The sequence below is a fragment of the Lipomyces tetrasporus genome (genome assembly GCF_029532465.1).
Source record: "Lipomyces tetrasporus strain NRRL Y-64009 chromosome Unknown POJ06scaffold_5, whole genome shotgun sequence".
Taxonomy (NCBI): Eukaryota; Fungi; Ascomycota; class Lipomycetes; order Lipomycetales; family Lipomycetaceae; genus Lipomyces; species Lipomyces tetrasporus.
In genome coordinates, this window is record NW_026611600.1 from 1,249,741 (window position 1) to 1,262,520 (window position 12,780).

The 12,780-nt window shown below is 48.5% G+C and overlaps 5 protein-coding genes across 5 annotated transcripts; 3 read left to right on the plus strand and 2 right to left on the minus strand.

Moving 5' to 3' along the window:
* Nucleotides 1-1,831: 1,831 nt before the first annotated feature.
* POJ06DRAFT_253314 (uncharacterized protein) lies at nucleotides 1,832-3,606 on the plus strand. Its single transcript, XM_056187621.1, has 3 exons — nucleotides 1,832-1,969; nucleotides 2,038-2,687; nucleotides 2,738-3,606. The coding sequence occupies exons 1-3, from the start codon at nucleotides 1,939-1,941 to the stop codon at nucleotides 3,323-3,325; spliced, it is 1,269 nt and encodes a 422-aa protein (XP_056044094.1). The 5' UTR covers nucleotides 1,832-1,938; the 3' UTR covers nucleotides 3,326-3,606.
* Nucleotides 3,580-5,126, plus strand: POJ06DRAFT_281621 (uncharacterized protein; the record flags this gene model as incomplete). The annotated part of the gene is made up of 8 exons (XM_056189959.1): nucleotides 3,580-3,628; nucleotides 3,672-3,777; nucleotides 3,806-4,160; nucleotides 4,263-4,396; nucleotides 4,457-4,638; nucleotides 4,693-4,770; nucleotides 4,836-4,886; nucleotides 4,939-5,126. The coding sequence occupies 8 exons, from the start codon at nucleotides 3,580-3,582 to the stop codon at nucleotides 5,124-5,126; spliced, it is 1,143 nt and encodes a 380-aa protein (XP_056044095.1).
* Nucleotides 5,127-5,416: 290 nt separating this feature from the next.
* POJ06DRAFT_196594 (uncharacterized protein) lies at nucleotides 5,417-7,495 on the minus strand (the record flags this gene model as incomplete). Its single annotated transcript, XM_056185037.1, has 3 exons — nucleotides 5,417-6,883; nucleotides 6,934-7,164; nucleotides 7,244-7,495. 3 exons carry the CDS (start codon nucleotides 7,493-7,495, stop codon nucleotides 5,417-5,419), a joined length of 1,950 nt encoding a protein of 649 aa, XP_056044096.1.
* Nucleotides 7,496-7,756: 261 nt separating this feature from the next.
* POJ06DRAFT_109313 (anticodon-binding protein) lies at nucleotides 7,757-9,090 on the plus strand. Its single transcript, XM_056184031.1, has one exon. The coding sequence runs from the start codon at nucleotides 7,968-7,970 to the stop codon at nucleotides 8,895-8,897; it is 930 nt and encodes a 309-aa protein (XP_056044097.1). The 5' UTR covers nucleotides 7,757-7,967; the 3' UTR covers nucleotides 8,898-9,090.
* POJ06DRAFT_109165 (uncharacterized protein) lies at nucleotides 9,013-12,698 on the minus strand. Its single transcript, XM_056184030.1, has 7 exons — nucleotides 12,318-12,698; nucleotides 12,203-12,266; nucleotides 11,928-12,152; nucleotides 11,584-11,873; nucleotides 9,918-11,525; nucleotides 9,730-9,867; nucleotides 9,013-9,668 (listed from the first exon to the last, which is right to left on the minus strand). Exons 1-7 carry the CDS (start codon nucleotides 12,555-12,557, stop codon nucleotides 9,285-9,287), a joined length of 2,949 nt encoding a protein of 982 aa, XP_056044098.1. The 5' UTR covers nucleotides 12,558-12,698; the 3' UTR covers nucleotides 9,013-9,284.
* Nucleotides 12,699-12,780: the final 82 nt, after the last annotated feature.

A 12,780-nucleotide genomic window follows, 5' to 3' on the forward strand; every position in this document is an offset into this window, starting at 1 on the left:
TCCCCCGTTAATCGAGTCTATACGCGATAGATGCAGTAACATCCTCAATAGTATCAATTACTGCAGATTTCATCTGAAAATTTGACCTCTTGATGATTTCCCTGTATCAAAAGTGGCATGGTCCCAAACTACAATAAACCGAAGAAGTCACCGCCGGAGTCCATATGCTTATGAGTATGATAGCTGCCCCTGATCTAGGAAATCACGCGAATTTCACCGCGCATAGCGGTGGCCAAGCTAAGGCAAATTAGGTGACTTCAATCTCCGATCCCAAGCACATATGCGAGGCTAGTCTCAACTGACCAGCGTTTTCCTTGGCTTTGCGGGCTACTGGCATTATCAGCATGCCATTGTCATCAGGGGTGCTCCTTCGTAGACCATTTAAGACAAAGGTATTTCCAGCATTATTTCCGAATTACAAACCTTCGGATGCTTCGTGTTTGTTACTGCTCCATTCAACTTGACTTATTCATTCCCTCGAAGCCAAATGAAATTCAAAATATTTGAGCAGACACTAGCAAGCTGGATATTAAGACTGCAACATTGCTTATTATCATTGTTTTCCTCAGAATTGCATAAGCCTACGGAGACTCGGTGATGCAAAATACGAGCATGGTCCCCGTTGAGAGAAATGGAGCGCCTGCCAACAGCAGTGTGTTCTATTTGGTCAGAAGTCAGGAAGGGAGATATGAGTTGCTGCACGTCGTCCAATACACTCTCAGCAAGAGGGAGGATAAATACATGGAATATATCAAGTATCTGCGACATGTGGTGGTGTAGGCTTCGGGTTTTTGGTGCTCGTCTTGATGTCAATTAATATCGCTTCTCCTGCGGGCTATGCCATAGGAATTGTGGCCGCTTTAGGGTCCATTCTTCAACTTTTCTTTATGCTACAGGCCGGCTATGTGGCGATAAGGGTGTTTCAGTCACAGGTAATTTACAACTAGACAAATCTCAGCACGGGCCTTGAACCTAGTTATGGTAGTATCAAAGCATCTGTTTGTCATTATGAGACCGGGTCGTTTGCATCCCCTGTTTGAGACATCGACATGGCCTAACGAGGCAACTGAGTTTCGAGTTTCTTAGTGCCTACATTATACTCCTGGTCTGCAAGTGTGACACCTTAGACGTCGATATATATGACACGAACAATGAGCTTGCTATTCACGCGTCGATAGGGGGCGCACCAGATGTAACTGATTGGAGATTTTACCATTGCTAGGACATCCATGAGATGGACGGTTATAATTTATTATTTTATTAGTTCAAAAGACCGGTCCTGTATTGAGTCGCGGGGTATCTTGTTTTCTTATTTGATGGAACGTTAATTGAGCATGCGAGCTGTAGATATTCGAGCAAATTTATACCTTCGCCATCTACAGAGAATATTGGTCATCACTAGAAAAATTCACCATCACTAGAGTAAATCGGGACTTCACTATGAAAAATCGCCATCACTAGACTAAAAGTTTGCATGTTACCCGTTAGACCGCCTGGATAACGTACAAATAATAATTGTAATCCAAAATATCCTGCTAAATACGTTTAATTATATAAAAGGATTGTCTGTAAATGAAATACTTTGTTTCAATTCCAAATTCATCCCTGTACCAAAACCCAAGGCAGAATTAGTATGATACCACCTGCCTTTGACTTCAAGAATAGAATCCACTGGCATTTTACATGAGGTTAGGGCAATAGCTTTACACTTAAGCTTAGACATGCAGACCGGGTAAAGTTTGATAATTTCAGGGGGCTTGTGCATGTTGATTTGGCAGGTTTACACCTTATATACGACTGAATCATTGCATGCTAAGCCGCGCGTTCCTGGCGCACGGAGGCAATTACGTCTTATAGTCGCTTCGCCACCTTTGGATTCATACGTGGTATTAGAAGGGTCACGGATCCTTGTCGGAAAGGGCTATCAGTTCACCAGTTATGATGAAGGTGTTTAAAGGCTCTTCGAAGGGTAAGTACTGATACACGCTGGAGGGAAGCGGTGGTGTGTATAGCTGTGGATATGGCTCATCTCATCAGGGGAACCCCATGTACAGGTCGTCTCGGCAATCGCTTCGTTTTGCGACGAAAAGGTCCAATTCAAATTCGGCAAAAATATGTTCTCCTCCTCAGCGTCGCCGACTACAACTCGGGCTGCAGCAGCACAAACGGACGATGTCGCTCAACTCCCCGTTATTGTCGAATGCGCCCAAGCTACGCCTCTCGCCGCCAAAGAAGCCGTCAAAGCCGTACGAAAACGACTGGATCCCAAACACGCGTCGAGCACCGTGTCGCAGTATAACGCGATTATGGTTCTGCGGATTTTGGTTGACGCGAATTCGGAGATTATATTGGGTCAGATTGGCGAGGACGACAAGTTGGTCACGGTAGTGAAAGACATTTTGAAGCGCACGCGAGATCCATCGGTTCGAGAATTGTTGGCGACCACGTTGGAGCATTTTGCGCTTGAGAAGCCGAATGTGGCAGAACTTTCCGAGCTTAATAAGGTCTATTTAAAGTACGTTGCCGATGGATCGGGATCGCACAAGGGAAGTTCATCGCGACATGAGCCGGTGTCGCAGGAGAAGTTGGAAGATGTCGTCGAGGAAGCAAAGACGTCGGCCTCGTTACTACGCCAAGTTGTCAGTAGTACGCCGCCGGTTCAGATCTCCGGAAGTCCATTGGTTATGGTAAGAAGTGATTGTCCTGGAATTAAAATACTCGAGCTAAAGCGAAGCAGGAGTTCTACGAAAGATGCGTCCAGCTGTCTAGTAAAATCCAGTCCTATCTCTCTCGTGACTCTGTTCCTCCTTTAGATGAGTCCATGATTATGACTTTGATTTCCGCAAACGACACTATCGGTACAGCCATAGAGGCACACACGGCTGCGCTCGACCGTGCGTCGGCACTTGTGAGTCCGCCGAGGCAATACTACGAGGAAGCGCACGGGAACGAGACTGATCCGGGGCACCCATCGGTAGATTCAACCCAATTGATGGAAGGACGGGAGGAAGAACCGAATACAAATGAAAATACAAACGTCGGCGAGTTAGGATTGGCGTCAGAATCCGAGGAGCACCAGTCAGAATTCGGCAGTAATGAGAATGGGGGAACCAGTCCTGCCGAGGAAGACATAGGTCATGACAATACATATCTGAATGAGCCTGTAAATTCTAATGGCCGCCTGAAACAGCAAGTATTGGTGGATCCTTTTGCCGACAAGAACGAGGATGATGCCCTATGGGAGAGACCGGCCACCACGGCTTCTTCGAATCTCCACCTGCAGCACAATGCATCTACTACAAGTAGTGTAGCTCATAGTGCTTAAGGCATTCAGTTTAGATCTGGGGTTTCATGTTGATTGTAGTGAGGTTCCGTGTTTTTGCCTGTGTTTTGTTGGCAGATCGCTGCTTGTGACGACGCACTTTCTTGGGCTACTCACATTGGTATGATAAGAATTTGCTATCAATTGAACGTAGACTTTGTTCCAATAGAAGAAAAAGTAGTCTCCTTGTACAGAGTGCACTGTGCAGCCAAGAAGCGTGCTTCGCTGATTGGCGGTGTGGACCGAAGATTTATCTAATGCAGGGTCCGCAGGTCTACGCATCGTCTCTAAACCCCGGAGAAAGCGGTTCGACCGGCTCGGACGAGCAGCTTGCACAATATTCATATAGTTCCTCTCATCTGGCTGCCCGATGTTGTCTTCGAACCCATTTCTTATATCGGTGATACGGCTCCAGCTGCTGCGGAGCAGATCGTCCGTAGGCCGTTGTTGCCTGCGTTCGTTGCCGCTTATCGCCCCATCAAGCCCGAGGACACGCTTTCTCCGAGATTTCTCAACGACTAGCCTTGTCTCGCCATTGTTCCCAGTCCCGCATCGACACCCGCAGCATTCTCATACTCGCACCCTCAATTCGCTTATCACCTCACTACAACATCACAAATTTCCACAATCTCTCATATCCCCACGCGCATTTCGCAGAACCATAATGTCTTTCGGAACTTCTGCTGCCGCCAGACTCGCTGGCAAGACCGTCCTCATCACAGGCGCTTCATCCGGTATCGGCCGTGCCACGGCCTTCGAATTTGCCAATGCCAGCGGCGGTGACATCAAGTTGATCCTCACTGCCCGACGTGAAGCTGCTCTTGTTTCCATCAAGGAGGTATGCCATAAATTTATGTCGCTTGCCAATTGTGGATTCGATAGAACACTGCTTACACCTCGACTTTCGCCGGGCTTGCTCGGCTATTTTTATCGCAATTAGGAAATCGAGAAAGCGTATCCCAAGTCGAAGGTGTTCCCTATCGCTCTCGACGTCAGCAAGCTCTCCACTATTGATGCTTTCGTCGACAACTTGCCGGCCGAAGCCAAGGATATCGACGTCCTCGTCAACAACGCGTGAGTCCGTTCTCGTTCTACAGTGCGTTATTAGCTTCAAATGCTTACGGCAAATTACAGTGGTATGGTGCACGGTGTCGACCAGGTCGGCACCATTGCCCAGTCCGATATCGATATCATGTTCCAGACCAACGTGTTCGGTTTGATTGCGCTCACGCAAAAGTTGCTGCCATTATTTAAGGAGAAGGGCAAGGGCGATATCCTCAATATTGGCTCTATCGCTGGCCGCGAGCCGTACCCAGGTATATTTCTTTTTGCGAGAGTCAAGCTTTGACGTAGTTTGCTAAAATTCGTAGGGGGAGCTATCTACTGCGCCACTAAGGCCGCAGTCAAATCGTTCACTGAGACCTTGCGAAAGGAGCTGATTGCTACCCGTACGTTCCCGTCAATTGGTCCGGTATTAGCATACCTCGAAGTGGTGGTTCTAACGTTCAAGCAGGCATTCGCGTCATAGAGGTTGACCCCGGCCAGGTCGAGACTGAGTTCTCCGGTGAGTGTTCCTCCACTTTTTATCGCTCGTACCTTACTAATGTTCTATTTAGTCGTCCGTTTCCGGGGTGACAAAGGCAAAGCCGATGCCGTTTACAAGGGCGTCGAACCCCTAATCGCCGAGGATATCGCCGAGGTGATTGTCTTTGCCGTTTCTCGTCGCGAGAACGTCGTCATTGCTGACACCTTGGTTTTCCCAAGCCACCAAGCTTCGGCATTGATCATGCACCGAAAGTTGTAAATTCCGCACAGCCAGAATATAATCGTGTGCAGAACGAACGAGTAGAGATGGTCCTTTGTGTATAGACATTTTTTAACATATTTTTGGTATATTAATTGAATATCTGGTTGGTAGATCTGATATGTGATATGACGACATAACTTACAAGGCAACAATCTATGCGTATGCCAATACTAATTTATATCAAGTACAACTATTGTCGAACTACAAAACCGTTATCCTCGAAAAAGCAACAGTAATATAAAATATCTCGTAGCCGTCATTCTATCTTCTATTTCGATGACTATTATCTACTCCGAAGCAGTCTCAAACGATGCAAGGCCTTTGGTGCCCTCTTCCCACGGAACTGCATCTTGGCCAACCATACGCTGGACTGCAGCGATGATCTGCTCGACAGTGCCACGGACCTGCTTAGTCGAGTCGCGCTCGCGGAGTGTGACGGTGCGGTCCTGGACCGACTGGAAATCGACGGTGATTCCGAACGGAGTACCGAGCTCGTCATTACGGGCGTATCGTCGGCCGATAGTTGCGGAGCTGTCGTCGACCTTGGCGGGGATGCCGGTGCGTCGGAGAAGCCTTGAAAGTTCCTTAATCAATGGCTCGAACGCTTCATTGTTGGAGAGCGGTACGAGGAGAACCTTTGTGGGCGCAATGACGGGTGGGAATGAAAGTACGGCACGCTGGTCGCTTTCTGGACGGATCCAGAAATTGTGCTCGATCATTGAGTACAAGATTCGACCGATACCAAACGATGGTTCGATAACGTTGGGAGTGTACTCGCGGACATGTTCCAGTCGCGTTTTCTTCTCGATCGAAATAATGCTCTTCTCAACTTCAACTGGCTCAGCGACGCCATCAACGTCGACAGTGATCTTCAACTTCTCGGAAAGCTCCTTCGCAAGATCTTCAAGCTCACACTGCGTCCGGGTGGTGAGAAACTGTTCGATTTTCTTACCGTCCTTCTTGAACTTTGGGCCGAACTTCTTCTTGTCAAGTTCAACCTCGAAAGCTTCCACAGTCAATGGCTCAGCTAATGTCTGTCGAACAACGAGCTTCTCGTTGGTGCGGTTCGAGTGCACAGTCAAATCATAGGCTGATCTGTCAGCACAACCAACACACTCGATCCAACCATACGAAGTGTGCAACTCAGCGTCCCAACAGTCAGCAGCATAGTGTGCCATCTCGTTGGCCATGTGCTGGCGGAATCGCAGACGGCTGTGATCAACACCAATCTTGATGAGGAACATGTAAATACGAGCAAGGAAATAACCGAGAGTCTCATTGTCAACTAAGCCAGTTTGTACCGCCTCGCCGATTGTGACCTCCGTGACATCTGTCCGGCCGGCTTGCTGCGTGGTCTTTGAAAGAAGCCGTAGCTTGGTGTCAGAAACTTCGGGGAATCTGGGGTGAGACTTGACGAGCGGGTCGACAAAATGCTCGATCTCAGCCATCAAGAATTCGCGGACCCGCAGGAGACCAGACCTTGGCGAGATTTCATTACGGAAGGACTTGCCGATTGAGGCACTGGCAAAAGGCATTTTGGTGTTGTTGCTGTCGAGAAGTTTGCTGAAGTTGAGGAACTGACCCTGGGCTGTCTCGGGACGCAAGTAGCCCTTCAAATGACCAGATGGACCAATGGCAGTCTCGAACATGAGATTGAACTCAAGCGGCTCAGAAAGAGGACCGCCAGTAGCCGGGTTGACGATGTTGTACTTCTTCATGAGCTCACCGAGTTCTGGGCCGGAATATCCATCAATCTGCAAGATATTAGGCATGACTCCCATGCAACGTAGTGATCTGATCTCACCTTAGCGAGAACCTCCTCGTATTCGGCGGCAACGGCGTCGTCGAGCTTGACGGCTTTGATTTCCTTGACTTTCTTCTTCCGCTTCTTCTCTTCAACGCCGTCGGGAGTTTCGGCAGCCTGTCCACGCGCCTCTTTGTCTCCCTTGAGTCTGCTCTCTAGAACTTCCTCAACCAAGTGATCTACACGGAAAATTTCACCAGTAGCAGGATCACGGCACATCCAATCTGCAAACTGCGGCAGCCATCAGTATCAGTTAATTGACGAAACCAAGGGCGCATCAAGAGGGCCGAAGCCCAATGCGGAGCCATACCTTATCTACGTGGCCAGATGTCTTGAGCACTTCATAGGGAGTGAGCATGGTACAGTCCACTTCGAGCATGTCTTCCTCAAGTACAAAGTGCTTGCGCCAGGCATCGATGATGTTAGCCTGAAGTGCGCAACCTGGTGGGCCGTAGTCGTAGAGACCAGACACGCCGCCGTAAATGTCGAAGGCGGGTGCAAAGAAGAACCGTCGTTTGAGCAGACCGTCGAGGTAGTCACGGTCGATTGTGGGGACAGACATTGTGGAGGTCGTTGGTTTGGTGGAGCTGATCCGAACTACTTTACCTGGTGAGGCAGTGGAGGCGAAACGGTGTCTTGCTAGCAGCTGGGGAGAACTGGAGCAACAGGCAAGGCGGGAGCAGGCGACGAGCGATCTAGAACTACAAAACGGGGCAGATAAGCAGGCAACTGTCAGGGGCACGCTCATGCGCTGTAACGAGGTAGTGGTCTTTCTCTCCGAAGGCCGGTCGTGCGGTGGGTAATGTCGAGCGTAGTTTTTTTCGCCGCCCCGAGGAGCAGAGTGCCTGCTCTTGTTGTGGGGCGCACTTGCCAGAGACCGTCGATAGGCTTGCGGCGCTAGCGTGCAAATTCTAGCGCCAAAACTATGGCTTCCGGACCTCATCGCCTGAATTTTGATTTTTTTTCTCCCAAACTTTTTTGATTTACCTTCAGCATCATTACCGGTTACTCCACCAGAGGATAGCACAACTAAAATGCCGTCAAGGAAGACAAAAGGCAAAAAAAAGAGTGCGCCGAGTGCGCCTGTCCCGAAAGACGCTCTGAACAATGTCAAGAACAAGATTAAGCGTGAGAACCTACTTTACGCCGCGAAGAAAGTACACAATGTCAGCAAACATAAAGCCCGTAAGGAACGCCTCAAAATGGAAGAGGCTGATCAGCAGTTAAAAGAAGAACGACTGGCGAACAATATTCCCAGTACGATTGAACGCATGCGGGTATACGACGAGACCGTGGACGCAGCCATCGAAGGCGAAGATGAGTTCGAGGAGTATTTCAAGAACAAAACGGCCCCGAAGGTCCTGATTACGACGTCCAAGTTTGCCCGAGCGCAGGCGTACGAGCTTTCTGATCAATTGATCAACATAATTCCAGGATCAGAATTTGTCAAGAGAGGTCACAAGTTCAGCATGAAGGAGATTGCTAAGTTTTGCATCAATCGAGATTACACCGACCTGATTGTAATTAGTGAAGACAAGAAAGTCGTCAACGGACTTACGTTTGTGCATCTACCCGCCGGGCCGACAATGTTTTTCACGCTCTCGTCGCTCAGGATGCCTAAGCAGATCTCGGGTCACGGTCGTGCGACATCTCATGTTCCAGAGCTCATCCTTAACAACTTCTCGACCAGGCTGGGAATGACAGTCGGCAGACTTTTCCAGTCGCTCTTCCCTCAGACTCCAGAATTCGTCGGTAGACAAGTCGTCACGCTGCACAATCAGCGCGACTTCATATTCTTCCGCCGCCATAGATATCTGTTTAAGGAAACAGAGCGGGTGGGTTTACAAGAACTTGGCCCTCAGTTTACGCTCAGGTTACGGCGCGTCCAGAGAGGAATCGCAGACGAAATGGAATGGGAGCACCGTCCTGAAATGGACAAGGAGAAGAAGAAATTTCACCTGTAATTACGTGCGACAGCTTTATTTTGGGACATTGCATGGAGTTTCGGTATCAAAAAAGATTGAATGGTTTAATGCATTTCATTACATTGCATCGTATATAAGTGCTTCATTATACGACTTAGATAGATTATTTCGATACGCCATATGTCAGCCTTGTTCGGGTTACATGGCTCCAATGATGCTATAAATAAACAATTCATACAGCCCTAGAGTTAAGCAAGCAAAATTGCATGGACACTCTCTTGGCGAGATATAGGAGGTTGCTCCATCGAGCAAGACTTGTGGTCTTCGGCATTATGGCCGCGTCCGTGGGTAGCATGATATGCACTGACTTTTAATACAACTAATATACAAGACAACATTCATCATAAGAATCTGTGCCATCTATATTTACGCACCGACACTGGCAACAGACGTTAAGTGTCCATTCACATTGCCACCGCTATCCCTTGCCCGTCTCGCAGCCTCCAGTTTCGCCTCAGACTTCTCCTCATACTCCTTCTGCTGCGTGAGTAAGCGCTCCAACTGTCGGCGCGTAGTATTCTGACCCATAGTAGCACGTTGCTGGATTTCCGCGGGTGGGAAAGGAGGATGCTTTTCGCCTGCAATTTCGCCGAGCGCGACGATTGCGTCTTCGAGCCCTACTGCTGCGGACTCGATATCTGACACTTTGCGGTCGTTGATTGGAATGCGCCGGACGACTTCGGCTATTTGGAATTGGCAGAATGCGACGTTGAACTTTAGAGCGAGGTTGTTTGGCGATAGAGCAAGAGCCTGTATAATTTAGTATGAAAATATTATCGCACTGCCATGCGCGTTGAAGGGACACACTTACTCTCTTGGAATACGCAAGGGACATCTTGACAGCATCTAAACTCAACTCTTCGATTCCACGCTGTAACCAAACACGACCAAGACACATCATTGTCTGCACATTCTTGCCGCCCTGGAACCTATTTAGCGCGATCTCGTACTGTCCCAATATTAGCCTCCGCGCTGACCGCGAGATCAGGTGCAACTTACACATTCAATTGCCCGTGTATAGTTCTTCAATTCCGTAAGACAGTGGCCGAGATTAATATACGCTGAAACGTCATTCAACGTCTCCCGAATCTTTCCAAAAATGCCCACAGCTTTATTAAACTTGCGGTCCTCTGCGAGCGCAATCGCGATACCTTGCGCAGCATACGAATTATGCCCATCAAGCAGCAGAGCCTTATCAAAAAACTCGACAGCCTTCTCGTACGTCCTTTTCCGTCTCTCAGCCTCGTGTTCGTTTGTTGGTCGCATTTCCCGTGCTGTAGCAAGAAAGATATTCCCCATCGCAATAAGGGAATACGTGTCATGCTTGTCGTAGTACTGCAACGTGTGTTTGTAATGACGCTGCTCGATATCCTCGTTGATATTCTTCGCTGGGGGACGTTTTCTCTGGTGTTGGTGGAGATACCAGCCGTGCAATGCGCGGACTTCGAGATTGCCGGATTCCGTCTCGATTAGTTCTTGCATCTTGGCGACGGCTTGTTCTGTTGTAGGTTTACCTTCGCCGCCTTCCTCACTTTCTTTCAAGGCTAGATAGCATAATCGTAATCTTGCATCAACATAGCCTGGCATACGCTCTTCAATACCAGTATAGAGCTTCTTTGCCTCCTCGAGGTTCCCAGACTGTTCCTCCAAACGACCAAGACTGTATGTCAGCGAAATTACTAACGACTCAGTCTCATCTTTTTCCACCGAATCAGACTGCTCTCCCGCATTTGCGATCTGCGTGAGAGCACTCTGGAAGAGCGTTCGCGCTTCATCATATTGTCCCTTGTGATAATGCAACACCGCCATGTTATTGAGGAGCCGGGGATTTACCACCCCGCCTTCGCTGAGATTCTTTTGACGGTCAATAGCTTGCTCAAGAGAGGACATTGCCTGATCGATATTCTCGTCCTCATATAACCGGCTAAGCGTGATATGGACGTCAATATCGGTGGAAGAAATACCCCGTCGGCTCTCGACGAGCTTAAGATAGCGCTCCAACAGAACTTTCGCCTTTGTCTTCTCGCTAACAACAGCTTTATCCGGCGTACCTGTTGACTGGCCAATGATACTGTTAGGGTTACGCTGCTGGATGTAATCAGCCGCGTACAAGTAGCCCAACATCAGCATGCCCTCCGCACACTTTGGATGTTCCTGAATGATCTTCTCCAACGTTAATTTCGCCTCCGTTAAATCGTTGTTAATAATCTGAATCTGCGCCATGCCGACTTTCGCAAGCACGTTATCGGCCTTCGCTGCTCGAGATTTCTGATAACACGACATTGCCACTTCGTAGTTCTGCAAATGGTGATACGCTCTCGCCATCCAGAAATACGCCTCGGACGTAATAGCCGGCATATCGGTAAAATCAATAACTTTTTCACAAAGTTTGATAACCGTGTCCATCTGCTGTTTCTTGGAAAACAAATAACTTGCCAAGGCCACGCCTGCTAATGCGAGTTTTTGCTTGCCATTTTTGTAGGCCTTTTGTGTGAATTGAAGCGCAGAACCGTACAGACTTACGAAGTCGGGACTCATGATGTTTTGGAAAGCCTTGTCTTGGAAGTATAACCCCATCAGCAGATTGGCCGAGGTATTTTCCGGATCCTGTACCAGTCTTAGTTTCTTACCGCTGCAGCTAACAGTGGAAATATAATTGTCATACCAGCTCCAATGACCGCTCCCATGCCAGTTTGGCTTCATCCTTAAACCCCAGCTTCCAAAAGCACATCCCGATTCCGATTCTTGGATCAGGTTGCATATCCGCTCGCGCGACCAGAACCTGCTGATACAGCTTCAGTGCGCTTTTATAGTTCTCCTTTGCATACAAGATGCGTGCTCTGCCTAGGAACGCCATGAGATTGGAGTCAGCCACCTGTTTGATTGTTTCGTCGAACGACTTTGACGCGGAGTCGAGCGATTCTGCGGTTGTTGATCGTAGAAGCGTCCAGACGCCTTATATATCCATGAGTCACCATTCTGCAATAAATAAGACGAGGGAATAGGTACCTCTAGCTAGTAAGTTGATCGGCCATGATGGAAACATCTTCATTGATGTGTTGAGCTCCTGGGTAGCCAATTGCTGGTATACATCCTTCGTCTTGACGTTTGATGCCGCGACAGATTGGGACAACGTGCGTTTCGGCGCCTCACGAGATTGCTTCAGGTATAACCACGCGAGACACGCATGGAATGGTGTGCGCTCTAAATCCGATCCGCGAATGACAACTTGGGCTATACTGAATGTCAGATTTGGCGAAGTTGGACAAAGCCAATCAACATACCTTTGAGACCCCGCATGATAACCTCGATGGCCTCCTCGATCTTCCCTAACTTGCTGTACGCCGTCTACATGACTCTGTTAATGTTCAGACCCTTTGTACATATCCCTGAACATACTCCAATAGCTAGCCAAAACTGCCGTCCAGCCTCTTCATTCTCCAAAAGATCACAAAGCTCCGTCGGATCATCAGGCAGATCCGTATCCAGGTTCAACGTAACAACCTCCTGATCATCACGCAGCGGAATATCAATTACATTAGCCGAAGCGGACTGTGCCTGGTACTGCGAATCACTAGCGTCAGGACCGATGTAGTCGTAGGACTGGGACTGCGTTGACCCGTAGTCTTCTTGCGACATATTGCCACAATTAGAAGTGAAGTAGTGATTGATGTCGTAGGCGTGAAGGACCCAGTACGGCTACACTAAATCAAAAAAATTCGATCAGCTTCGTAACCTTGACGGCCCACTTCTTGCAAATATGCACGTAATATCAAAGCAATGCACGAGTGTGAATGCCAGACTCAAACCTTGAGTTTGGTTCCCACAAAACTCATCCGCTTCGACTTCCCAACCAGAAATC